This window comes from Mesoplodon bidens, assembly GCF_964165515.1.
Source record: "Mesoplodon bidens genome assembly, chromosome: 7".
NCBI lineage: Eukaryota > Metazoa > Chordata > Mammalia > Artiodactyla > Ziphiidae > Mesoplodon > Mesoplodon bidens.
The window spans coordinates 92,015,050-92,041,555 of NC_138164.1; the positions used below are offsets into that span (position 1 = coordinate 92,015,050).

At 48.8% G+C, this 26,506-nt stretch overlaps 1 protein-coding gene across 4 annotated transcripts in view; it reads right to left on the reverse strand.

Annotated features, from left to right (window-relative positions):
• The window catches only part of ELF5 (E74 like ETS transcription factor 5), a gene marked incomplete at both ends in the record, with an annotated part of 42,505 nt that continues 15,999 nt past the window's right edge, over window positions 1-26,506 (reverse strand). For 2 of the 4 annotated variants that reach the window (XM_081240818.1, XM_081240816.1), the window contains 6 exons: window positions 1-97; window positions 500-695; window positions 2,541-2,609; window positions 7,314-7,364; window positions 11,051-11,284; window positions 21,413-21,537. In XM_081240818.1, the coding sequence (XP_081096944.1) occupies window positions 1-97; window positions 500-695; window positions 2,541-2,609; window positions 7,314-7,364; window positions 11,051-11,284; window positions 21,413-21,533 (768 nt within the window). Of the gene's footprint in view, window positions 98-499; window positions 696-2,540; window positions 2,610-7,313; window positions 7,365-11,050; window positions 11,285-21,412; window positions 21,538-26,506 lie in introns of those variants that run through there. The other 2 variants (XM_081240819.1, XM_081240817.1) reach the window with 2 other exon arrangements.

Here is a 26,506-nt window from a genome sequence, read left to right on the forward strand (position 1 = left end):
TCATAGCTTGTCTTCCTGCCACCCGTGTGCGTTTTTTCCAAATTTGTATACTAATCTTCGGTCGACCCGTTCCAGAATTCCTGTTTTATAGTAGTACCTGTGAAAGACAGCAGAAGAGGGACGTGAGGAGGGTTCATACCCTGGGAAAACAACAGCACATCAACACGTCCCTCTTTCCTCTCAGGTGACAGGCTGGTCTTTGGTTACCCTGGTATTTTCACACCCTCTTATCAACTTACGCTTAAACCTTTCCCAGTCATCTTGAAGAGCGAACCTCACCACATCTGGTTCAAAACGTGTGTGTGTGTGTGTGTGTGTGTGTGTGTCTGATAGCCTGGCTTCAGAGTGATCCCCGGGGAACACTGCCAAGAATGGAAAGGATGGCGTGTCAGTTTACAAACCCTCATCCCACCTGTACCTAAGAGCCGAAGTGTTGTCTCATGACACTTTTTATATAACTCTGCCTGAAGGCTCACGGCATTTCATGCTGTTCACTTACCTCAGAGCTCTGCTCAACTTTTCATACGTCATTCTGTCATTTCTCTTCCTTTGTCCCCACATCTTTGCCAGGGCTTCTGATTTAACCACCCGAAAAATACCTTGTTCCCTATCTTCCCATTCCAGAATGCCACAGTTTTCCTCAGGAGATAGAAGCAGGTCTCGCACAAATTCCCATAGGTGAGAGCTCTGGAGGCCTTTAGGGAAGGAAAAAAAGTTAGCTAAAAATTAAAACAGAAAAATTGAAGAGTTGTACAAGTTCTCATGAACCCATGAGAAATGCTCCTTCATGGTTATTTCCCAAAGTGATGACGGAGCGCTCTACTTGGAACCATACCTAGCTGTGAAATGTCCTCTTCTACTAAAGTAATTACAAAGCACACCCAGAGACATCCTATTTGCATCGACCAGCAACACTGGCTCACGAACTTTCCCTGCTCTATGGAACTGCCAACTAATTCTACGGAATTAATGAAATGACAGTCGAATGATGTTTTCATTCTTCTTTCTGAAAAGCAGTATGGTTGTACTGAGATCCCATAGCTACAACTGTCTGGCGGGACTAATCCTACAATTATGTTTTGCATGAAAAACTGGTATTTCTCTTGTTCCATTGTGTCATAATTAAGACTGGCTCTGGAGCCTGACTGGCTGGGTTTGGGTCCTGAATTCACCTCTTCTAGCTCTGTAACCAAATCTCTCTAGTTATCTTCTCTCTAAAATGGGTTAGTAAGTGATAAATGGAATATTTATAAATGGAATGGAATATTTACAAATGGAATATTTCCTGCCATATAAATAAACAAAGGATGGTACAGTCATCAATGATTTCAACCCTCCAATGGGAGCCAGTGAGCCCTGAGGCGACTCAGGGCTGAAAAATTTCCCTGCCATCTAGCAGCCATCAGACTGCAGCCAGTCCCTGCGGTGAGCCCTGAGGAAACTCAGGGTGTGAAAATACAGGATACTGGCCCCAGATAGCTGAGGTGCATATCAAAGGAATGATTTCACTGAGCCCACACTCTTGCATCTTCCCATACCTAGAAAAGCGCTGAATTCCTTAAGTTGAGACATTTGGTTGTCTTTAATTAACAATAATCTTTATGACAGACTCTAGGTCCATCCACCTCACTACAAATAACTCAATTTCGTTTCTTTTTATGGCTAATATTCCATTGTGTATATGTGCCACATCTTCTTTATCTGCTCGTCTGTCGATGGACACTTAGGTTGCTTCCGTGTGCTGGCTATTGTAAATAAAGCTGCAATAAACATTGTGGTACATGACTCTTTTTGAATTATGGTTTTCTCAGGGGATATGCTCAGTAATAAAGCAGAAACTAAAACACCATTGTAAAGCAATTATACTCCAATGAAGATGTTAGAAAAACAAAAAACAAAAATCAATAATCTTCTGACGTTCCGATTACCTGCTCTTTGCTGCAAAACTCCGTATCTCCTGGCTCCTCCCCTCGCCTCCTTGGGGCAGTTTCTCAGAGTTACCTGAACCGCTGTCTCCCGGGCTGAAGTCCTCATTTTGCCCCCCAAAAACTTAACTCGCAACTCCCATGTTGTGCATTTTTTAAAGTCAACATAAGAGTACCTACCTCATAGCACAGGTTAGAGGATTATGATTTAATACATGTTAAATGGCTAGAACCAAGCCCAGCAGGCTCGACCCTGTCCTGGGTAGATCTTAGTTCTGGGAAAGCTAACAGAATTGCCAACTCATGGGGTTTCTTTAGTATCATCTCTGAGTACTTCAGTGAGAAGGATTCACAGTAGACCAGGAGAAACAAACCCTTATTCAGAAATTTAACATGGTTAGAACATTACTTTAATTCTCCTAATACCATTTCCAAGTCAAAAGAAAGAAATTGGATTTTGATAACACATAACGGTAATCATCAGTTTCTCTGCTATGTTCTTTGGGAAATAACAGGACTCAAACACTGAGTCTCAAAGCTTATTAAAGTAGATTACTTTGTCTCATGAATGGTTTTAAGAAATTACCAATGACAGATGACATCTCTTACACTTACTTGTTCGACTATGACTGTGACAGTCTTGACTTTTGATGCCACTTGTTTTCAAGCAACTGGAAACAGCGTCTGCAACAGAGTGATTTACAGCTGTAGGAAGGAAGCTGGAGGCCACATTCCGACCTCAAATCACACCAAATGAGCAACTATTAATTGAACACCTTTGTGGTAGGAGACAGCGTGCTGGGCCCTTTGGGAATAATTAGTAGGTTTAAGGAGCGTTTGTATTCAACACTGGGGCCCTACTGTGTGCCAGGTTCTGGGCTCTGAGCTGGAGATAGAAAGTGAACAAGACAGACTTGGTCCCTGCTCACCTCGAGGTTAAGGACTATTGGGCAAGGAAAACACAAGTGAAACACAAATCGCCGTTGCGTTAAGTGTTATGAAGGAAGGAGGCCTTAGACAGAGAACGAAGCGGAGGAAAGCACCTGCTGTAGATGGGGTGGCCAGGGCAAGTCTCCTGGAAGGGAGACACTCACACTGATGTCAGGAGGTGGGAGGGTGTTCCAGAGGGAAGGAGCAGCATGTGCAAAGCCAAGGGTGGCGACCAGGGAGGCCCGTGGGGTGCCCAGGCATGGCGGTAGGGGCACGGTGCTGCCGGCAGGTCACGTGGGCACATGGTAAGGACGTGGGATTTTTTTTCTGTGTGTGTGGTACGCGGGCCTCTCACTGCTGTGGCCTCTCCCGTTGCGGAGCACAGGCTCCGGACGCGCAGGCTCAGCGGCCATGGCTCATGGGCCCAGCCGCTCCGCGGCATGTGGGATCTTCCTGGACCGGGGCACGAACCCGTGTCCCCTGCATCGGCAGGCGGACTCTCAACCACTGCGCCACCAGGGAAGCCCAGGACGTGGGATTTTATTCAAAGAGTAAAGCGAAGACTTAGGACTTTAACAAGGTCTACTTTTTAAGAAGATTCCTCTGGCTAGTGTGTGGAGAACAGACTAGAAGGGACACAGGTAAAAGCAAGGAGAGTAGAGCTTGTGAAGAGCAGAAAGCAAGGCGTGACCTCAAGGCCGAGTTAAATTAGAAATCACGCTGTAAGTCTGAGACACTCACGTTGCTGCAAAGTGTATATGATTAAAAAATAAAAGGTAGGGCTTCCCTGGTGGCGCAGTGGTTGAGAGTCTGCCACACCACTGCCCAGGGGGGCCTGTCTCAGTGCCAGTGGGTCTTGTCACTCCCTGGCGTGACATCCTGCAGTGGTACCCTGTGGTCTCCCGCGCAGAGGCTGCCACGTTAGTCAGGCCTTTCACACATGGACCTCCACCCAGTTCTCCAGGCTTATCCTTTGCTGCTCCCCAACTTCGTCCCTCCTTTGGGTCAGATGGTCCCAATGGGGCTTGACTTTCTCCTGATTCCTTTGCACATGCTTCCTGCTCCCCACTTCCACCCAGCTGACCCCACTCTCACAAAACCTCGTCAGGAAGTCTTCTCGGAACTCACCCTCTGGGTTAGAGCCCTCTCTGTCCCATAGCACCTGCGTGTTCCTCAGTGTTCCAGCATTGGTCCCTTTCTACCTCTACCGTAGAGGTCCATCTCGTCCGTTGTTCATGTGTACTAACAGCTGATATTAATGGAGCGCTTACTAAGTGCCAAGTGCTTGTAAGGGCTTCACATACAGTATCTCATTTAATACCTGCCATGACCCTGTGTGGTATAATCGCTATTTCCATGTATTGAGGAGCAACTGAAGCCCACAGAGTTTAAGAATTTCATCCAGAGAGGTGGAGCCAGGACTTGAACCCAGAGCAGTTCCGTTTCAAAGCAGATGTTCACAATTCCTGCTTCAGCATGTCTTTCATGGCAGGTGTTCAATAGATACTTAAAGAATAATTATTAAAGTTTGTTGAGTGTTTGCTACTGCCAGGTGCTCACCCAATCTCACCCACCTTTATGATGCACGTTTCTTACTCTCCCATTTTACGTATAAGAAAACAGAGGTGTCGAGTGGCTGGGTGTCTCCCTGGAGGTCCTTCACTCACGGGCTCACGAGTGCTGAGGCACAGTGTACTCTCTGCAGCAGGCACGGGACGGACATCACGAAACAGGTCCCAGGCTCTCCTCTCAGGGGACTTGCACCCAAGTGGGAAGGAACGTCCAGTGAGCAAACATGGCCTATTTCAGTTGGTGATAAATGCCATGGAGAGGAATGCAGCGGGGTGGGAGAATAGAGGTCATGGTGAAAGGGCTGAACGATGTTGCAACTGTAATAAGAGCGAACAGACAAAGCTCTCGGACAAGAAGATGCCTGAGCAGAACGGAGCGAGCCCTGGCGATGTCTGGGGAGCCCGATCCAGGTCATGTGCCTGCCCGACGTCGGAGCTGAGATCGCATGTGAACAGTCCGGCACCAGGGCCCCCAGCCCTAATAATTGCCGTGCATCATTCTCTGGAACAAACAATGACACGAATGCGTGACTTCAACTCTCGGGGTCCCTTCGGCCTCTCCTCCACCCTTTCCTACATTACGGCCTGGAATTGTATTGATGTGGGAAAACGGGCCCATGCACACGGGCCAAGCCACAGTGAATGCTCAGGTGAGATCAGCTGACAGTGAGGTTGCCGCCACGTAGAGAGAGGTGAATGCAGGTGAGCAGGTGAGCAGGGCTGACGGCCGGTTGATCAAGACCGAGAAAGGGTTCTGCCCTCCTATCTGATCCAATGTCACGCTCTGCGGCATCACCTGCAGAGAAAACCTGGCCACTGTTTTAATTTAATCTTTTAAGAAGAGAGAAAACAAATGGAGTCGTCAAGACAAACACAGGCGAATTATTAACTGGTGACCAGACAACAAGCTCTCTCTGAAATGCCAAAATGGCAAGAAGTGGAAGAGTCACCCTTTTAATTTTGATGCTTTCTCCGCGTGCTTTGGATGGAAGAGATTTGGCTTAAGAGATGAACACAGGATGGGTCGGCACGAGGCAGGGCTGTGGGGATGGTGGGAGTTTCCCCTTGTGGGTCTTGCCAGAGATAAATAACCCTGTTTTATCTGTTCCTAGTCCTCAGCGGTGGCTTTGAGGGTAGTCACGGCTCGGCTTGGCTGGAGGCCTTGCTTGGCGGGTGGTGGGGTGAGGGTGTTAGTGGGGGCAGAGGGGCTGAAGCCATCAGTGCGTGGCCACGTTGAGGCAGCTTCCCAGATCCAAATGTCCCCAAGGTCAGTCTGAGGTGGCGGCAGCAGCAGTACCCCGAACCCTGACCCAAACTTCTCTCCGGAGGTCCACAGTACTCTGGGGGCAGCTCCCTGTCTCACAACGATCTTCATCTTCAATGTGCCCCTGCAGCTGGGCTGTGCCTGCCGCAGGGCGAGTGGGGACATGGCCCGGGCTCTCTGCTGTCTGTGGGATTTGGAGAGGTTTGGTTGCCTTGAAACTGGAGACTGTTAAAATGTGGCCAAAGGATATGGTCTCAGTCACTGATTGAAATCGTGGTCCGCTGTCCTCCAGAAGCTGGGTGGATGCTGGCGTGGCAGTTTCTGAATCGAGCTTATCACATGCACGTCCCCAGGATGCGAGCAGTCCAGCCATGGAGCCTGCACCCCGTGCCAGGAGCCGGAGCTGCCCAGCAGCAAAGCCAGGCCCGTACGCTTTGTCCTCCGGTGCTTCTGCAGTGGAGGTGGGGAGGGTGTGGAGAGGAGAGACCAAGTGCAGAGGGGCTGGGGTACTTCACTCGGGCCAGTTCTGACGGTTTCCTAGCTTGTCGGGCCTGGGCCCCTTCAGCAGGTACTGAGTTGAAAATCTCCTGCTCTCTGAACCACTGTGGAGCTGGGCCCAGACCCAGAGGAGTCCTGAGTCTTCGGTTTCAACCAAGTGGACAGCAGAGTGAACAGCAGGGTCTGGGAGCATGCGTGCATGTGTGTATGCACCTGTGGGCATGTGGTGAAGGACACAGCGTATGAGCATAGACTTTGAGAAGATGAGTTGGAATCTCAGCTCGGCACTGACTTATAACTCGTAACTTGTGAGGTACAGCACCTCCAGTTTCCTCAGATGCAAATGGGGATAACATTACTACCTAACAAAGTTATCATGACGATTAAATAAGTTAATGTAGGTAGAATACTTGGCCTGGCACCGCGCTGGGCACATAGTAAGGGCTTCACAAACACTAACAGTAGCTATTAATCTTATAGATATTTAACATGAATGGGGACACTGCTTGAAGCCCCGGGCGGCTACTTTGTCCTAGTTGGCCAGGCCCCCGAGCCAGGACCTTGGCGTGGGTCTCAGTAACTAAGAGCAATCATCATCATCATCATCTTTAAAAAATGAAAGCTCCAAAGTTCCCTTTCTTAAACCTTCTCCATCTGCAGAAGTGAAACCGTGAGTGTTAATTTTCAGAAGCAACAAGGCCATTTGAGATCCTCCATGACCTTATAATTATAAACGTGACCTGCTTAGTGAGCTCAGGTTCTTTGTAGACATTATCAAACACAAGGCCTCTAATGGTTAGTAATTATGATGATTATTGCTAAAGGGTACCAGTATTTGGAGCATCTACGCTGCTGGCACAGGCCAGGCACTTTGTATGTCCTGTTACCTGAACTCACAACCCAGCGAGTGTCTCACTATTTTATAGACAAGGAAACTGAGTCTGGGGGAGGTTAAGGAAGCCACAGACTTGCTCTGTCCACCGCGTTTCTCCTGCCATCTTCTCCTAGCCTTTACTGTTTCAGGTCATCAGACGTTGAGTGTGGTCCCACAAGAACATCTTTCAAGCCCATGTGCCCAACAATAGCCTCAACACGGCCGCGGGCAGCTTGAACTCAGTTACTTACAGTCTTTGATGGTGGCCTTGGTCTCTTCAGGGTCATTAAAAAAGGAGTAACCTGGGAAAGAAAAAGAAATCCGCAAACCATGGCATACAATCCTGGTTTCCCCAGCCAGGCCAGGAGGGGAGGTACTGGGGAGAAGGGGAGCCACCGTGCCCCCTGCAGGGTACTTTTGTTTCAGAAGGAACCTTGGAGACCACCTGGCCTTTATAGGGCCACCCTGAAGCCACCCCTGAGAGATGTAATCTCCTTGGTTTTTTTTTTTTTTTTTTTTTTGGCTGCCCTGTGAGGCTTGCGGGATCTTAGTTCCCTGATCAGGGATTGAACCAGGCCCCAGCAGTGAAAGCACCGGGTCCTAACTACTGGACCGCCAAGGAATTCCTCAATCTCCTTGTTTTTTGTTTTTTTTTGCGGTACGCGGGCCTCTCACTGTTGTGGCCTCTCCCGTTGCGGAGCACAGGCTCCGGACGCGCAGGCTCAGCGGCCATGGCTCACGGGCCCAGCCGCTCCGCGGCACGTGGGATCTTCCCGGACCGGGGCACGAACCCGTGTCCCCTGCATCGGCAGGTGGACTCTCAACCACTACGCCACCAGGGAAGCCCGATCTCCTTGTTTTTAAAGGCCACCTGGAGAGAGCCCTGAGCCATGCATCCCAGCAGCTTCTAGGCTTTTCTGAGTGGGCACTGGGAGTGAGTTCTGGCTTGGGATCAGGAGGCCTGGGCTCTGAGCTGGGCCGAATCACTGACCCCTGTGCAGACTTGCCCAGTCACCCTGTCTCCGGGCTCGTGTTCCTTACTGGCAACATGTGACAAAAACACCCCTACCCTCCCTGTTGGCTCTCAAGAGTCTATGATCTGGGATGTGACCTCTAATCCCTTGGGGATTTGAACGCCTGTTACATGCGGGTCAAAGAGAAAAATGGACACGGGAAGCTGCAAGAAATGCAGAACCCGACATGAGGATTTAAAGGAGTCTGGAGACAGTCGGGGCCTCTGTGGTCTCTGAAGAGTGGGGCGAATCGAGTTTCAGATCACATTTTCACATAGCAGCACAGGGCCAAAGACCATCTGCTTTCTAACTTGGTGTCCAACGTGAGGACTAGTTCCCATTTACTGAGAAGACAGGAGCAGGGCAGAGTTGTGACTTGATTCCTAGGGCCGTTGGTTCTAGGAATGATTGGTTCTGGTCAGCCACGCACTCTCTTCCCTCTTCCCGAGAACAGGAGGGGGTGATGGGAAATCTTCCTCTCCTGTGCTGGGAGAGCCTCCTCTGCCCTCCACCTCTCCGGCCGACTTCGCCTTCCAGAGACCAGGGTCCTCATGCTTTAGGGCCCTTCAATCCTACTGCAGCACCTGCTGAGCCAGACAGCACGCTGGGCCTAGAGCCCCCTTTAACTCCTCTCCCTGCTATAACTTGTTCTGTGTCATTTTCTGTCAGAGCCCTAATCTATGGGGTAATATAAGGCCTAAACTGGGGAATAACTAGTTAACATACAATTTATTGTCCAAACAGGGACACTTTTGAGAAGGAAAGACAGGATAATGGGTGAAGGCACCGTGTCCTGGGCAAATTGGGACACTGGAAACTTTGGTCACAATACATGTATTTCAATCACTCGCCTGAGGAACATTAAAGGGGGAATTTGAGGACAGAGCAGGTTGATGGAATAGATCATCTTACTGATCAACAGGATAACTGCCCTGGCCCATAGAGTCCCTGAAAGTCCACCATTGGAGGTAGCTTTGTGACTCCAGGGATTCCTTAGAATAAGAAGAGGCAACTTGTGGCCTGCTTAAAAAACAGTTGGATTTTAGCTTATTTGTTCTGCACAGACTTTGAGGTAATGGGACCAGGGATAGGTATTTTTTGATGTAACAGTTGTCAGGAACGGAAGTGCCCGAGGCGGGAGATCCCAGCACAGGGACTGCTGGGCCTGGAGACCAAATGTGATTGACTTGACGTTCTGCCGAGGCTGGCGGTACCAAGCTGAATCTTTTCTCAGGATGGAATACTCATCTCCGTGGCCCTGGGGTTCTCGTGCAAGGCTGTCCCCTTGGGATGGTTCTGAATGGAGCCCCCAGCTCCTCCCTGAGCCTCTGTGATTTGCTCAGACTTGCCTCCTTTCAGGGAAGGCCCGCTGAGTGGAGGCCACTGCTCCTGGCAGGTCACTGTCACTGGCGATAATCAAGCAGAGACTGGATAACAGTGGACAGCATGTCTGTTTGTCCCTTCCTCACCCCAGGGGGCTATGGCTCCCAGGGCAGAAACCAAGCAGTGCCTGAGAGCCCCCATCCTTAGCTTTCCTGCTCTCAGGCGCCCGTGATGGGGGAGATCAAGGGGAGGGCAAAGAATCATAGGGCGGGAAGGTACTCTGTGGGTTTCCACCCAAATAGGAATCCCTGCCACGGCACTGCCATCAAGCAGGGGGCTATTAGATTGCTTGGTTATCTCCAGGGATGGGGAGCTTCCTACCTTAGGTATCTTTTAAAGCCGCCTTTTAATTAATTAATTAAAGATTTTTTTTTGATGGGGACCATTTTTTAAAAGTTTTTATTGAATTTGTTACAATAGTGCCTCTGTTTTATGTTTCGGTTTTTTGGCTGTGAGGCACTTGGGATCCTAGCTCCCCGACCAGGGATCGAACCCATACCCCCTGTATTGGAAGGCGACGTTTTAACCACTGGACCACGAGGCAAGTCCCCTGAAGCTGCCTTTTTTAAAAAAGGTGCTAACTTTTAGAAAAGTCTTTCTTAAAATTGAGCTGAAATGTGTTTCTTTATTTTTTAAAATTTCTGCCTCTTGGTTATATTCATGATGACAAAAACAGTTGCCAGTCATTGTATTTGCGTCCTTATTTGCTGTGCCAGATAATGTTTCACTGAATCCTGTCAAGAAGCCTGGGGAGGTGTGTATCATAACCCCACCACAGAGGCGAGACGGTGGAGATTCAGAGAGGTTAAGCCATTTGCCAGAGTCCCTGCGGCCCCAAAGTGTGAGAGCCAGGGTTGGAGCAAAGGTCTTTCTGATCTCACAGTCCTTGCTTTGTACTGACTTTCCATGAATCAGCCCTGTTGACCTTGGAGAAGTCACTTAACCATTCAGGACCTCAGTTCCTTTCTCTGTGATATGGGGATACAGAATTGTATGTTCTCAAAAAATGCTTCCGGGTTTAAAAAACCTGTCCAGCAACATTCTACTCTTGCAGGGCATGTTGGTGTTAAATAATGCTACTGGGGCCACCTTGTGGCCATTCGATCCTTGACCATTAGGAATGTGATAAAAGGAAATGGCAATTAGTCGGACCCCTCTGGAAACAGGGAAGGGAAAGGGTCTAGTTAATCTTCTTCTGCTGCTTAATAAAATGTCAAGCAGAAGTCTCTTTTTGTCCACGCTTTATGGTTAACAATCTTTATGAACATAATAGTTTGTTGTATCAGCCTGGTTCCTGGGCGGTCCTTGAACGTGTTTTAGTTTTCTTTTTCTTTCTTTCTTCTTCTTTTTTAAAAAAAAATGTACTCAGCTTGCTTCCTTGTAACTCACTCTGTTTTACCTCCAATCTCTGATTCTAGCATGCTAGAGCTTCTGGGTACAGAAAGGTCTGGTTAGCAGGGGATTTGGTTTAACAGAGAGTTGCAGTTAATAAAATTTCGCCATGTGAGTCATATGGTAGGGAAGGACCTCAGAGGTCATTTGGTCCCAATACCGGGACCCTGTCCCCAAAGCCCAGCCCTCTTGGCACTGACCTTGAGAGCGCATGTTCTGGAGGATGAAGTACAGGTACTCCCCACAGACACCAGCTGCCTCAATGAACTCCTCCTGTGTCATACTGCACAGCTGCAGGCCGCTGATGTTGAAGTGGCAAAAGGAGATGCAGTTGGCATCCAGCTTATACTGGTCGCAGCAGAACTGGAGCCATTCCCAGACGTGGCGCTTCGTCCAGTACTCAGGGTGGACAGACGTCCAGTAGGAGTCACAGGCTGCACCAGGAAGAGACAAGTGAGGGATGACAGCCAGGAGAGGATTAGAAGTCCCTCGAAGGAGGCTCTAGTTTTACTAACATCCTCATCCTCTGTCCAATGAGTTGAAGGGGCCTCCAGCCCTGGGTTGTTCTGCTGGGGTCCTGGTCACCTTCTGTCCTGCAGCAAAAACCAGAGGGGACTGGATCCTACGAGTGGCCTTACTGGCAGAAGAGGGAATGACGGGGTGAGACCTGGTCCTGGCTAGGGAGTGCCTTGAAAGGGGGGAACTAGGGGAGAAAGAAAGAAAAAGTCCCTTCAGGTATTTGGTTTCAGACAACAGGACATCAAGAGCATAGCCTTTAGAGCCTGACAGGCCTGGATTCAAATCCTGGTTCTGCTGCTTTCTACTTGGGCAAGATCCATAGACATTTAAGCCTCAGTTTCCTCATCTGTAAAATGGGGATAATATGCTCCACTCACAGGGCTGTTCTGGAGTTTGTGGTTAACGCCTATAGACTATATGGTGCATAGAAAATTATCAATCAATTCAATATTTATTATTGGGTTGGCCAAAAAGTTCATTCGGGTTTTTCCACACCATCTTACAGAAAAACCTCAACGAAATTTTTGGTCAACCAAAAGAAATGCCTGTGGTGTGCCAGGCACCATCCGAGGCTCATCTGATTCCCTCTGCTGTTATGGAAAGCTGCCCAGCACTGGCTATAGGTTTGTGTGCTGTCCCTGGCCATCTTGTGCTGAGGGCCTTGGGCTGCTGAAATGTTGCCCAAGCATCTGGCAGGCCTTGGATGACCAGAGCAGGCTCCTCCAGGGGAAGGGGGAGGTGGAAGCATTGGTTGTATTGTTGTTCTTGTGTTTTTGGTGCTGTTTTGAGGAATTTCTATCCGGAGGGCAGATTCCCTTCACTCCTTCAGTGAGGGCAGATTCCCTTCACTCCTACGCCCCAGGCAGAGGTGTGTGCCATCCTGTCTGGGAGGCTGAGAGGAGGCTGTGCCTAACCCAGGGGCAGAGATGGGTGCTCAACAGACTGTCCCAATGCCAGGAGAAACCGAAAGGGTGGCAGATCTGCTATGGAAGATGTGAGGTACCAGGTCCTCGGTCAGGTACTCTGACATAAACAATTCCTGCCATTGCCATTGTACTCATTCATTCATTCAAAGAGCTTCAGTTTCCTCATCAGTAAAATGGGGACAATGATAGCACCTACATCATAGGGTTGGTCTGTGGATTAAATGAGTTAATACATGTAAAAGTATTTAGGGTACTTAGAACAGAGTCTAGAAGATTACCACTGAACACCTTCTATTTGTGAAGCAACAAATTTTGAGCTGAGACTTCATGATGAATGGGAGGTTTGGTCCCTGTCCCCCAGGAGGTCACAGATGAGGAGGCTGAGGGTCATGGAAGTCTTGCCCAAGATCCCACAGCCAGTGTGGGGTAGAGGTGGGATGTGAACCCCAGTCTGAACTTGAAAGCCATTACTCTTTCTGTTCCATCATGCTGGTCCTCAGAGGTCAGCACAGAGAAGAGATCAGACAGTGGAGGCAGACACAGAGCCAGAGAGAAGGAGAAGGGCTGAGGAGAAAGGCAGGAGCAGAGGCAGGCGGGGGTGACTGGCTCAGGCTGTGTGGACGACAGAAAGTGTCCCTCACGAGTTACACCCCACAGTGCACGGCAGCGAGGCTGTTATGATTCCTCCTTTAAATGCTGCATTGGCTGCCCCTGTCCCCAAAGGAACTGTGGCGCTTCTAATCCCAGGCGGGGAGATGGCTTCTCTGCCCCTAAGCACCCCCTGTGTATTGGCCAGGCTGCTATGTGCCCTGGTCTACATCAGCTCTACTTCCTCGGATTTCCCCCTAAAACTCAGAGGCCTTCCAGAAATCTCTTTTCCCACCGTGAGATGGATTGAGGTCAAACTTGAACACTAGGTTTGCTGTAGACTCCAGTCCTTGGACTCTTTAATCAATAGAAATTGATAAGAGGCCAGACGAGGAATTCAGGCAAGGCTTTCTTGGGACTCGTGCTGCAGCATGAGGGAGTGAGAACAAGAAACAGATGCCCTTGCTTGATCCCCGAGGAGGGTCAACCTGGTCCCTTAAACGGGGGGAGGGTGGGGCGAATTGGTGGGTCAGGCGGGAGGGGCAGCTTCCCACCCCGTTGGTGGAGGTGAGCGCAGGCATCACGCGCAGGACCCTGCTTTTGCTCTGGCGCCTCAGAAGTGGCGGTTGGATTTTGGCCTTTTTGTATCTTATTGTTCATCATTTGCCCCAACTGCACATGTGTGCAGTTATTTTTAGTCCCACATAATGTTTTTCATTGGTATTTTGTTGTTGGAGGACACGTTTGTCCAGGTGCCAGCACTGCCGCAAAGGGTCCCAGGTCCCAGATCTCAGGTTTGTTTAAATTTAGGGTTTTAATCAGAATTCTATATGTGTGTGAGTCAAAGAGTTGATATCCGGCCAGGATGGTGGAGGCTGATGCTGTGGCCTCTACCTGCTGGATGAGGAGGGGCCCCCATCAGCCGCTGGGGGTGCCAGGGTCTCCTGGGAACACCTGGCGGCCCTTCCCCCTTCTGGCCTGTGTTTTCACGTGCCGAGTTCTGGCTGGAGTAAACCCGGGGCCTCCACTTCCCTGGTATTCCCACGAGAGATGTTTATGAGCCTTGAAATTCTTCCTCCCTGGGTCCCGAGCTGAGCCCCGCCGGAGATGCCTATCGGGGTGCTGCCCTTGCCGGCACACTTCATTTCTTTCCGTGGAGAGCGTGCGCCAAGTCTCCGAGCCCCTCCCCTCTCTCTTCCACCCCCAAGTCATTTTCTTTGGCTCTGGGAGATGGCCACAGCCATGTTGTTTCTGGAGGCCAGCGGGGGCCTAAGGGATTCGGAGAAGTGTCACTGACCCTGGGAAGGTGTCGCTGGCACAGCCTCCGTCCCCTCGGCTCTCTCTCCTCGGCAGCTTCCCCGCAGAGCAGGCTTCGTGTGCGGCTCCGGCCCGCCCCCCGGGGAGGCCAGAGCCAGGGCCAAGCACGGCAGGCTCCCAGCGGAGTCCTTCCCAAGCGCGAGCAGAGTAGCTGTTCTCAGCCAGGTGGAGGGCGAAGCGCCAGCATGGAGGGAAGCCTTTTGGCTGTGGTGTGGTTCCGCGGTCCTGATTCCACAGGGGTGAGGAAGGCCTGCTCCCTCCTCCTCAACACCGCCCCCAGCCCTCCCGCAGCATTGCCCCCAGCTCAAGGTCTTTGCACAGGCGCCTCTGGTCACCTAGGGTGCCGTCCCCACCTGTCCTGTAAGTAATTGCTGCTGGTCCTCAAGACCCAGCTCACTGCCCCTCTCAGGGAGGCTTGCTGTCCCACAGGGGCGTGGCCAGCTCTGCTTCTTCACCCTGAGTCAGCAGGGCGGGGAGCCCGCCTGGCCCCCTGTGGGTGTTCCGGAGGTGAAATGACCAGCCAGGGGACTGTCACTTATTATCTTCACTTCACAGGGAGGAAACTGAAGTTCTGAGAGGTTACGTGACTCAGGCCACGCGGCCGGTCGGTAAGGGGGTTAGGCCTCCACCAGCTCTTCCACCTCTGGATGTGGGAAGTTTGCATCACCTTTGCCTCACTCTTCTTGGTTGACAAGGACCAGACTGGACACACATCTGGAAGACTGACTCAACAATTCCGATGAAGGTGTATATATATAAAAATATATTAAAATATATGCACATAGTTTATATAAATATTTATATAGTGTATGTGTTGTTATATATTTTACATATTACGTGTATTTATTTATATATATTACATATATAATATGTACGTATATAATCTAGGTTTGAAAAATCAGAAGAAGGATAGAGAGACTGATGGTGACAGCGTTTGAATGACATGGAGACCCTTTCACTACTCGGAAGAGATGAACTTAGGGAAAATAAAAGACAGGGTGATACACCCAGAGAACATATTATCTTTAACAGGTTGTATTGCCTGGAAATGTAAAGTGTTGTCTCAATGTGCTTACTCTTCACAAAATAATTTAGACTTTTTGGAGAAGCTGAGCCATGAGGCCCTTCTGCCTATGTTTACCAGTTGGGTACGGACGATGTCCTGTACCTGGTGGACTTAATCCAAAGGTCCGCAGGCCACGATTAAACAGCAGCCTTGGCCAGCTCCTTTGAAGTCGGAAGGAGGTCAGGACACTTGTTTAAGGGCTAGCTGCACTGGGAAGAAGAATTAAGGGGCTAAAGGGAGTTTTCAGCAATTCTGGGGGGAAATGCTCACAACCAATGCTATAACCTGGGATGCAGTGAACTTTGGAGGGAGGCCTTAAGTTTTGGAGCTGGCTGGCACACTCAGATTCCCACAGGGTCAGCAGGTTATGTCCATGCCCAGAGTGGCCCCCGATGGGGACAGTGGGAATGGGCAAGTTCATGCCGAGTGGACAGTGGTGGCCCAGCTCCAATTGGCTGTTGCCAGGTAGGAAGGTGGGCCCTGTGTTGCCAAGCCCAGATTGTTATGTGAAATCTCATGATTTTTAAGTGCTGACTTATTTAATTTTTAAAAACCACTCTGAGGGTCAGTCAAAACTCTTCCACAGGCTGGCTCACTCCTGGCAGTGACTTTGGGAGGAAGAACTTCACAAGCTTCTGGACGGTTGTCTCCTTCAAGACTACTGTTTACAGCAGGCATGCTAAGGCTTTTAAACTTTTTTAGTCGAACAGTATTTTCTTCAAATTGAAACTTCTCTGGAAAAAAGCAGTGCTGCTTTGCTGGGAGTTAGGGGAAGGTACTATATGGCTTCCCCTCCTTAGCCCCAGAAGGCTCCTTGAAAATCACTGTTCTAGAACTTGAAACCAGGGCTCCTGTTATTTGGATTCCCCCTAAAAGCTGAAAGGGTGTGTGATCTCATACTTAGTGGTCCTGCCTCCTAGGGACCCTAAGAGGGTCTCCAAGGGCATCTGTATGCCCTCCAAGGGCATCTGTTTCTTGTTCTCACTCCCTCAGCAAAATGGGAATACTAGGACGTACCCCATAATGCTGTTAAAAAGATGAAGTGAATCAATACATGGAAAGTGCTTGGAAAAGGACAGGCAGGTAGTAAGTGCCCATTAAATACCACCCATTTATACTTGTTAATATCAGAGCTTCTCATACCACTACGTTAATTGCGTTTCCTCAACTTGTTAGCTGTGCAATCCTAACAAAGTTTCCTAACCTCTCTGGACCTCAGCCTCCTTCATCTATAAAACAGGAAGAATAATAGTGCCTACCTCTTAGGGAGTTTGCTATGAAATGGAAGAGAAATGATGCATGTAAAGAGCTTAGCCCAGTTATCTAAACGACAGGAAGCTTTCCATATGTCACTTGTAATTAGTTATTATTTTGGGATGACATTTGTTCTCAGGGAAATGAGGCCATCTCCACCGGGGCCTCAGTGTAGCTGAGGAACAAGCAGAACAAAGCAACCCAAAACTCAGTGAGAGCGAGGCAGACAGTTTGGGTCAGAGGAGGCCTGAGTTAGACCGACTGGACCATGATTAGCATGATTTATTAGCATTGGGAATTGGGAAAGTCTTTTGCCTGGAGCAGTGCTGAAGAGGCCAGTGAGTGGACTGGATAGCACCGGGCACCATCGATTGTGGCTTTGTCACTGAAAGGAAGGACTTTATGAGGAGAGATCTGAAATGATATATTGCTTCTAGGTTTCCCTCCTGAGCTGGTCTAGCCCCATCCAATAGTCCTTCTTGGCTTTTCTTCCAAGCCTGTGGAATGATTTAGACCATGAGATGGAAAAAAAAAAAAAAAAAAAAGCCTGGAGCAGTGTAAGAAACTGGGTGGAGAAGAGATGAGAAGGGCTGGCTGGGCATCAGCAAAGAGCCGAGGCCATGGGAGTGTGGTTAGAAAGGGGCAGAGAGCACCAAGCCCTGAGCCGTCCTGGGGCCACAGCTGCCCAAAGGCTTGGATGCGTGTGGGAGAGACTGGAGGTGGCTGATGGTGAGGTCTCTCTTTGGGGGTGTCCTGGGGTGTGACTACCGCCACGGGGCTCACCTTAGGCTTTCCAATGATTTTGTATTTCATTATCTGGTTTCGATTTAGAAGTTCCTAGACTCTCTCTCATATCTGATCTCAAACTTCTATACCCTGAACAGGAGTCTTGCCTAAGAAAAGCCCCTGTGAGACCCAGATGCCTCTCTTACTGATCATCTGGTTGTTAATACCCAAGATCAGGGTTTTGCACCTTTTTTTCTTTTTTAAGAAACAGTTCTGTCTTCAAATAAAACCTCCCATTGCTAACATATTTGTTGAGCACTTAGTACGTGCCAGTTACCATGCAACACTCCTTGAGTTTTCTCATGTCATCCTCAACATGATGCTGTGAGGTCCTAGATCACGTAGCTTATTTTACAAAGTAAATGATGAAAGTAAGGCACAGAGCGGTGAAATCCCTTCTTGAGGTCACACAACGAGTAAGTGGCTGAGCGAGGAGGTCATATAGGCAGATTCCAGTTCCTGCAGCCAAGCCTTAGTAACCACTATGCTGTACTATCTTCCGAATCAAAGTGAGGGAGGGAGGTGGAGAGGGGGACCTAAAGCCTGTCCTTCTCAGCTGTCACTGCAGGTCCCCAAGGGACCTCCTGGGAACCCCTAGAGCTGCCTCAACCTAGAAACCTCTGCTGCAAAGTATAAGGAAGATCCGAAAGCCAAGGCCTACTGAGTGTTGGCCTGGCCACCTTGGCAATCAGGGGAGGGGTGTGTGGGTGTGTGAAGGTCAGGATGGAGTTCCAGAAAGTAGGGGTGAGATCAGGATACTCCATGGCTTGTCAGATGCTTGGCTACTGGAACTTGATTGGAGAAATAATCTCTTCAAAATATCACATGCTTGTGACATTTATGCACTTCCCCCCTACGTCCCTCTTTGATAAAATTTTCCAGTATCTGTAATTCTTTACTTTAAAAGCTGAAGGGAAGGCCAGGGTTAGCTCATGATATTCTAGAACATTTTGCAGTCCGTGACTGCTCACTCGCCAGCCTGCCGTGTAGCAGGCTGTGCTGCTTCTAAGAGAGGCCAGATGCTGTACACTTAACACACGTCGGACACAGATTCAGCTACCCTCTGCTAAAGCCAGTTAAGAGGCAGTAAACAGCTGGCTATCCCAACTAGGTTGCGTATTCCTCCCTGCACTCTCACAGACATCATTTATCCAGCGGGCACATCATTTCTTTCTCCCTTTCTCTCCCTTTGGTCTCAAAGTGTCTAAGCTGCCAACATTCTGAATCGGAAAGGCTGAGATGGAGACCTGGGCTGCTTTGGTTCAATATGAAAAGTGAAGCGAGCAGAGAGAAAGCTGTTTTTCCACCAGCTGGGAGTCGTGAGGTGTCCTGGCTACAGTGACCACTTACCAAGTGCCAGGTGCTTTGCTAAACATGTTATATGTGGAATCTCAGTCAATCCTCCCAACGCTGGGAGGTGGATGCCGTTTCAGCTGAGGAGAGCATATCTCAGAGATGTTTGGGAAAACCTGCCCAAGGTCATGGGGCTGGCGGATGCCAGCACCGGCCCTTGACCTCAGACCCAAACAGGAAGCTGCCATTGGGACAACCCTGAATTCAAGCTGGAATTTCCTGGGAGGTGGGCAAGGACCTTAGGACAGATGGCAGAGCAGTGTCTGGAGGAGAACCTGGCTGTCCCCTGACACCTCCCTCTCAGAGAAGGTTTTTGCAGACACTCAGACCCATGTGTCACCTCTTGGGGTGACAAAAAGACAGAAGGTACTGCAGGGCCTTCCTCCCACCACTGGGACTCAGGGAGCCAGGGTCCTCATTTGAGACTAAATTTTCACACCCACCCTTGACCTTTATGAGCTCAGAGATACTCAGCTCCTTCTGAAATCCAGAGGGCCAGAGGGCAAGCCCAAAGCCTGGCTCCTCCCTTGGGGAATGTCAGGAAGCTGGGCCACTCTCGGAGGATATTTTGTCTTCACATCTTGGTGGGAATTTCTAGTCTCCCAATGGGTGGTGGGGGATGAAGTCTACCTCTGTGATGTTGCCTGATGCAGGAATCAGAGACGCTTCAGGAAGGGATCCTAGCAAGGACCTGGTCCAATCCCTCATTACACTGATGGAAATGCAGAGGCCTCAGACAGGAGAAAGCTAGGTCCGTACTTTTTAAGTGCACAGTTCAGTGGCATTAAGTATATTCACATTGTTGTGCAAACATCACCACTATCCATCTCCAGAACTTTTTCTTCAACCCAAACTGAAACTCATCCTTCATTTTTACACACTTGTGTGTGCTTGCTGTGTGCCTGCCATGTCCCAGACACTTCACACCTATTAACTCATTTCACCCTCACAAGTCTGCAAGATAGGCATTACTGTTATCTCCACTTTAGAGATGAGAAAACTGAGGCATGAGAGGGTAAGATGTTGCAGTTATTAAATAGCAGAGCCGCTCTTCATATTTAGGGCACCTGGCTCCAAAGTCCGAGCTCTTGACAACTACAGAAGCTCCTGGAACATTGCACGGGGTAGGCGGCTGAGACCACCCCCTCCCATCCTGCTCTGATGGCCCCTGGTAGACGAGGCAGGAAGAGGAGGCTTCCAGGATGGCAGCTCTGGGTTATGCATGGATGGAGAGAAGGGACAGGAGCTGGGCTCCACCATCGTGGGACACATGGGGAAGGGACAGACACTCGAAAGCCTTCGTTTTCCTCCTTCAAATTTAGCCTCTTGACCAAATAATGAGTGTAGGGGAGATCGAGTACATTCCTCATTGTCTTTCTGGGAAACAAGGTGCTCCTTAGGCCTGAAGGAGAATTACAATGTGCGGCTGGATGACTCAGGCCCATGTGCAATTATCTGGACCCTGGTGAGAGTGAGCGATGTCATATGGACAAGTGTGTCGTGTGTGGGGTTGGGGGATGGTGTGGGATTCGATTTGTAATATGTGTCTCAGGTCTGTCTGTGCAACACTGGTCTCTGACCTGGAGGCAGGGGCTCCTTGAGATGGACATTTCACAGTGTCCTCAGAGACTTGGCCTCTTCTGGAGGCTGCTGGCCTCCTGACCCTGAGTGTGGGCCCCGCTGGGCCGGAGCACACAGGGTCAAGGCTGGGTGGTGAGGCCTGAGGGCTCGATCAGTGCTTGCATCACCTTCCGTGGGGCGTGCACCTGCCGTGCCAGCAGTCAGCCAGGCTTGCTCTGGTGTGTAGTCACCCAAGCACCTGGGGACAGAGGCCCACAGAGGGTTTCTGGGGCAAAGCTCAGCTGGCCTCCCTTTGGCATGGGGCTTGCACAAGGCCCCGTGCTTCCTTCTTAGGAGGAGAAAACTGGGCTGGGAGATGAGGAGGTGAGGGGAGGGCGGCCTGGGGGACAGCAAGGGGACTCCTGTTTACTGAGCACTTGCTTGGTGTCAGGCTATATATTTCACAGTTAGGTTCCCTTAATCCTCACAGTAATTCTCATCATCCTGGCTTTAGGGATAAGGAAATAGAAGCTCAGAGACTATCTATAATATTAATACCAATAACCACAGCGTTACATCATTTATAAGATGACCATGTAAGATAGTTAAGAGTGCAGACGCTCAAGTCAACTTGCATGAAACTTAACTAACTGTGAGACCTTGGGCAGGTCATGTAACTCCTCTATGTCTCAGTTTCTTCATCTATAAAATGGGAATAATAATTAGTAATTTCTCCTAGGGCTTCTATAAGGAAGAGATGGGTGTTTGGTACAGGGTCTGGGGCATAGCTAGTAGTTAGCAAATGTTGGCTAAAGCCACAATGATCAAACAATCACAGTGTACTAGGCTTCGGGCTAAGGGTTTCTTTCTATTACACTGTTTAAATATAATAACTCCAAGAGACTGGTGTTATCATCTCCCTTTTACCCATGAGCAAAATAAGGCTCAGAGAGGTTAGTGGAGTCCCCCAAGCCCACAGAGCTGGGAAAAGGTTGGGACGAGGATTCCAGTGCTTTTCTCTCTGCAGAAGCGGCCCTTCCTCCCGCCTGGGTCTCCTGTGATCCTCTGCCCTTAACACTGGTGAGAGCTGGCGTTTTCAGGCCCCCAGCATGGCATTGTCACCCGCCTGAGGCCAGCACCACCTCCTGCCCCAGTCTGTCCCAGCTCAGATGAGCTTCTCCAGACGTACACACCTGTCTGATGCTCAAAGGCAGGATAATACTCCTCATTGCTGAACAGGTCAGTCCACGACATCAGGGGGTCGCAGAAGGACGCGCTGGGCAGGAAGGTGCTGTGTGTCACTGAGTCCAACATCACCCTGTAACGGCAGGAGAGGCTGTGAGGAGGCGGATGAAGGAAGAAAGCCACGCTGTAGGAGCCCCCAGCAGGGCGACACTTGGTTTTTAGTAATGACGGCAAACGCTTACAAACATGCAGTCTCCCAGGAGCCAGGCACCCCTCTAAGTGCTTTCCACGGTGACACTTTTTAATCCTTTCCACATCCTGTGAGGTTTGTGTGTATATCCCCATTTTATAGATGAGAAAACTGAGGCAGAGGGGTTGAGACAATTGTCCAGGTAACATGGCCAGTAAGTGGCAAAGCTGAGATTTGAGGATGAAGGCTTTTATTATATAATAATGTTCTTTCTTTACTTTTCCTATTCTCTCACACCTGAGCCCTGAACTCTGGATTATAATGTCTAAAAATATACTTCTGGGACTTCCCTGGCAGTCCAGTGGTTAAGACTCCACACTTCCACTGCAGGGGGCAGGGGTTTGATCCCTGGTTGGGGAACTAAGATCCGCATGCTGCATGGTGCGTGGCCAAAAATATATATATATACTTCTGAAAACAGGGCAAGAATTATTATAAATGAATATGCCCACAAATATTAATCCACAATTCTGAAATCAAAAAGCTCTGAAACTGAAAGTATATTTGTGTGTGTGTGTGTGTGTGTGTGTGTGTGTGTGTGTGGTTCCGACTTATTTCCCAGCAAAAACAGTCCTGAATTGATGTTATAAATTTTTTATATATAATTATAATATATATTATATCTATACTTCTATATATGTATGTAAACTAAATACTATACATTTATTAAACATATACAACTATAGATATGCTCTGTAGTTTTATACCTATAGCTATAGTTTTATTTGTTCTACTTGATGAATATTCATATGATACACTGCAGAAATATTAATGCATTTAAGCAGTCCTAGCAGGCAATACCTTGAGAGGGGTATTCTGTACTCTGCAGTATATACCCTGGGTCACCTTCTTAATACCTGAAGAATTCTGAATTCTTCAGCACGTCTTGCCTCAGGGTTTTGGATAAGAGAGTGAAGACCTGTGATAACTGTAACACACTTGCTTCACTGAGGGCTCTGGGCTGAGCAGTTTACATCCATTATTCATGGTGTCCCCAGGGCAACCACTCTGAGACAGTTTCTGGTGTGGGTTCTGTTTTTATAGATGAGGGATGGGCGCTCTGAGATTCCAGGTAACACGCCGCAGCGCACCCAGGTGGCAGGTGCTGGAGTTTGGGTGACAACGCAGGTGGCTCTGTTTAAGAAGTCATGAACCTAATTGCTGTGCATGCTGGCGAGTGGAAAGCTCTAGGAGAAGATGACTGGTCGAGGCTGGAAAGGGGATAGAAAAAAAAATGGGCTGGGGCTTCTACTCATGAGCATTCTTGCCCCACCAGTCTCATCTTTCAAGTTTCCTTTTGCTGTTTCCCATATTCCCACAATTCAGAAAAAAGTGACTTCATGTTTGGTGAATTAGAAAAATCTGTTCACCCAACTTCTATTATGATTATCGCAATAATATTGATGAGGTAGCATGGTTCTACTCCCTTCTGCAAAGGGGACACAGCAGCTCAAAAATCACACAGCTGGGGCTCCCCTGGTGGCGCAGTGGTTGGGAGTCTGCCTGCCGATGCGGGGGACATGGGTTCGTGCCCCGGTCCGGGAGGATCCCGCGTGCCGCGGAGTGGCTGGGCCCGTGAGCCATGGCCGCTGAGCCTGCGCGTCCGGAGCCTGTGCTCCGCAACGGGAGAGGCCACGGGAGTGGGAGGCCCGCGTACCGCAGGAAAAAGAAAAAAAAAAAAATCACACAGCTGGGCAGTGTCAAAGCAAAGACTAGAGTCCAGGTTATTAAGTGCATGGAATTTTAGATGGTCAGGAGCTTATTAATCATCTCGTCCAGTGTTTCCCAAACTTTAGTCATTCGCCTGCCACCATGATAACTTCCTTAATATATTAAAAAAATCACTTCCCTCTTCATTTTAACATAACCACATTTATTTAAAAGGAAAACTTTACATCACCACTATAAATGGAAAGTTGGTATTCGTTTAACATATATAAAAATAAAGACATAAGCATTGAAATAAAAATTAGTCATCCGTGCACCGCCTAGATCAGAGGTTCACAAACTACAGCCTACAGGCACAATCTAGCCCACTACCTATTTTTGAATGGCCCACAGCTAAAAATGATTTTACATTTTTAAATGGTTACATATTAAATGGTTATATAAGTACACACATAATGTACTTGATTTTTTGCCTTTAGGCCTGCAAATCCTAAAATATTTACTATCTAGTGCTTTAAGAAAAAGTTTGCCTACCCCTGACCAGATTTATCTCACGTATAATGAGTGGTCGGAGTACCGCATGTTGGAAAGTACTGAGTTGGTCTAATCTTTCCCCGCACCCATTTTACAGCTGAGAAAGTTAAGGCCCAGGAAATTTGTGTAACTTTGTCAAAGTCACACAGCACTATGGTATACAGAATTCTTAAGTTTTTTTCAACCCATCTGCTTCTCTTTCTAAAAACACTCACAGCCTCATCTGTTCACAGATGCATCCCAGGTTCACTTACACGTCAAATAGGACCTCAGTACCGAGAGGGGCAGGGATTGTGTGGTTCCAGAACCAGAGATCAATTCTTTGGGGATGTTTGCAAATCTATCTATCTATCATCATCACTATCAGATGTACATGAGAACTGTGCTCCAGACATAGATAAATAACTGAGTTCAAATTCTCACATGTAGGCCCCCTCTCTGGGCATCATCAGAGGTTCACCAGACGGCACTAGGAAGCCTCCTTCCTGGTGCCCGGAGAGGGTTAATGTGCCCAACAGATTATCACATTCTTAGATCTCCCGCTGCGAGCCATATCAAACAGAAGTCAAGGCTGCCTGGGTTTGGACTCTGATTTTCCCACGGATTGATTGGTTTTATATCCAGAGCAGGTGGCTGGATGAAGAGGGATGGGGGTGGGAGATTATGAAGGAGGGAAGGGCCCCTGGAGCCCAAAGCCCCTTCTGCTTTCTGGACATGACCCCAGAAAAGTTCTCCTAAGTGAGGGCTCAAGGTAAAAATGCACCCTGCCCCTCTGGGCCGGAGGCTCAGGAAACGGAGGAGGAGGATGGCAGACCTCTGACATGACCTTCACGGCTGGGCTTGGAGAAAGGAGAGGTGGCCTCCACGTGGAGGAAAATAGAAAACAGTTCCCAGGTCTTCGGTGTCAATTAGGAATCCTCCAGATACATAATGTGGCAGTAGGAGTGCACTCTTCCTCATCTCTGCCTAGCAAAGCTCTCAAAAGTCATTTGGTAAATTGAACTTTTTTTTTTTTTTTTTTTTGCAGTACACAGGCCTCTCACTGCTGTGGCCTCTCCCCTTGTGGAGCACAGGCTCCAGATGCGCAGGCTCAGCGGCCATGGCTCACGGGCCCAGCCGCTCCGCGGCATGTGGGATCTTCCCGGACTGGGGCACGAACCCGTGTCCCCTGCATCGGCAGGTGGACTCTCAACCACTGCGCCACCAGGGAAGCCCGGTAAATTGAATTTGATCGTATAAAAATTAGGAATATTTTTGACCAGTATGATATTTACCTCCTTTAAAGACTTCTTTTTTTCTTCTTTTAGCACCAGCCCACTCGCTTGCTCTGTAATCTCTCCAGGGCTCTACACAGCACCGTCTGTATCTGATTCCCTTTGGTGGTTCTTCTATGGCAAATTATATCCATCAAGTTTTCTTAAAGGGCTGTCTTCAGGTGTACAGCATGCATTTTTCTTCTGTAATTATCTTTTGCTTTGTGGAAAGATGTGTTTTATAAAAGGCAGCAACTTTTTTTTTTTTTTTTTTTTTTTGCTATTGCAGTGGGAGGACGGGGTGTTATTAACTCCGGATTCTCCACAAGAGACCTTGGCCACTTAGCCAGCGGGCTGTAGGTGTGAAAGTTCGGGAATAATGGCTGCTTTGTATTCAGCAGCCCAGCTTCTTAGGCTCTTGTGGTCCTTTTAATAATTGAACATTTTAGCCCTTAAGATTTCTTTAATGTAGGTGGAACAGGGTGGTGGGAGAGAACAGCTATTTGAGGACCCTCTTCTCAGTGATGACGCTGATGCCCAGTGATTTGTAAGCCCAGGCCTGAAGTTAGAATATGTATTCCCAGTGGGGGGGACAGTGACCCCAGAGGGAAAAAATTGGTTCTTGAGGGTCAGAAAAATCTTAGCCATTATAATCCTTTATGACTCTCCAAAAGGCCATAGTACGTAAATGATAAACAGTAAATCTGTGATATTAACATTTCAAGGAAGGGGTACGATTAAGAAACAATGATCTAAAAAGACTCCCTAGAGGGGGTGATAATGAAAAAAAAGGTTGAGAAGCACTGGGTTAGAACTAGAATCAGCAGCAGGACAAGAAGGGATGTCTAGGGAGGGTCCTAGGCCTGCTGTTCTAACCACACATATTTGTTTTTTGAGGGGCTGGCTGGTTTGTCATCATAGAAAGAACACTGGGCTGGGAGTCATGATTCTGACTCTTGCTCCTCTCCGAGTCTTAGTTCTTCATCTGCTAAATGGACACACCGATGAGGTGGACTCCAAGACATGCCCCAGCTGTGTGACTTTCTGCAGGGACCCACTGGAGTGGGCCGACATATCCACACATGTGCACGCATACGCACATGCATCTATACGGTGGTATAGTTGGATGGTGCAGTCAAGTAAGTTCACCAAACTGGAGTACAATTCAATCACTACAGAGATGAAACTTTTAGCTCTAAAAAGTCCCCCGATTTTCTCTTCTCCCTTTCCTCCTATGCCCACGGTGGACTCTGGACATTCTTTGCCTGGGCTAGCCAGGTGCCATAAGTACTCTGGACCCTCACTCACTGCCCATCCACAGATCTACGGCAGTTGGAGTCAGTTTCCCCAAAGTGTAGTCCACATCCTAGCTGCCTAATAAGTAGGAAAGGGTCAAG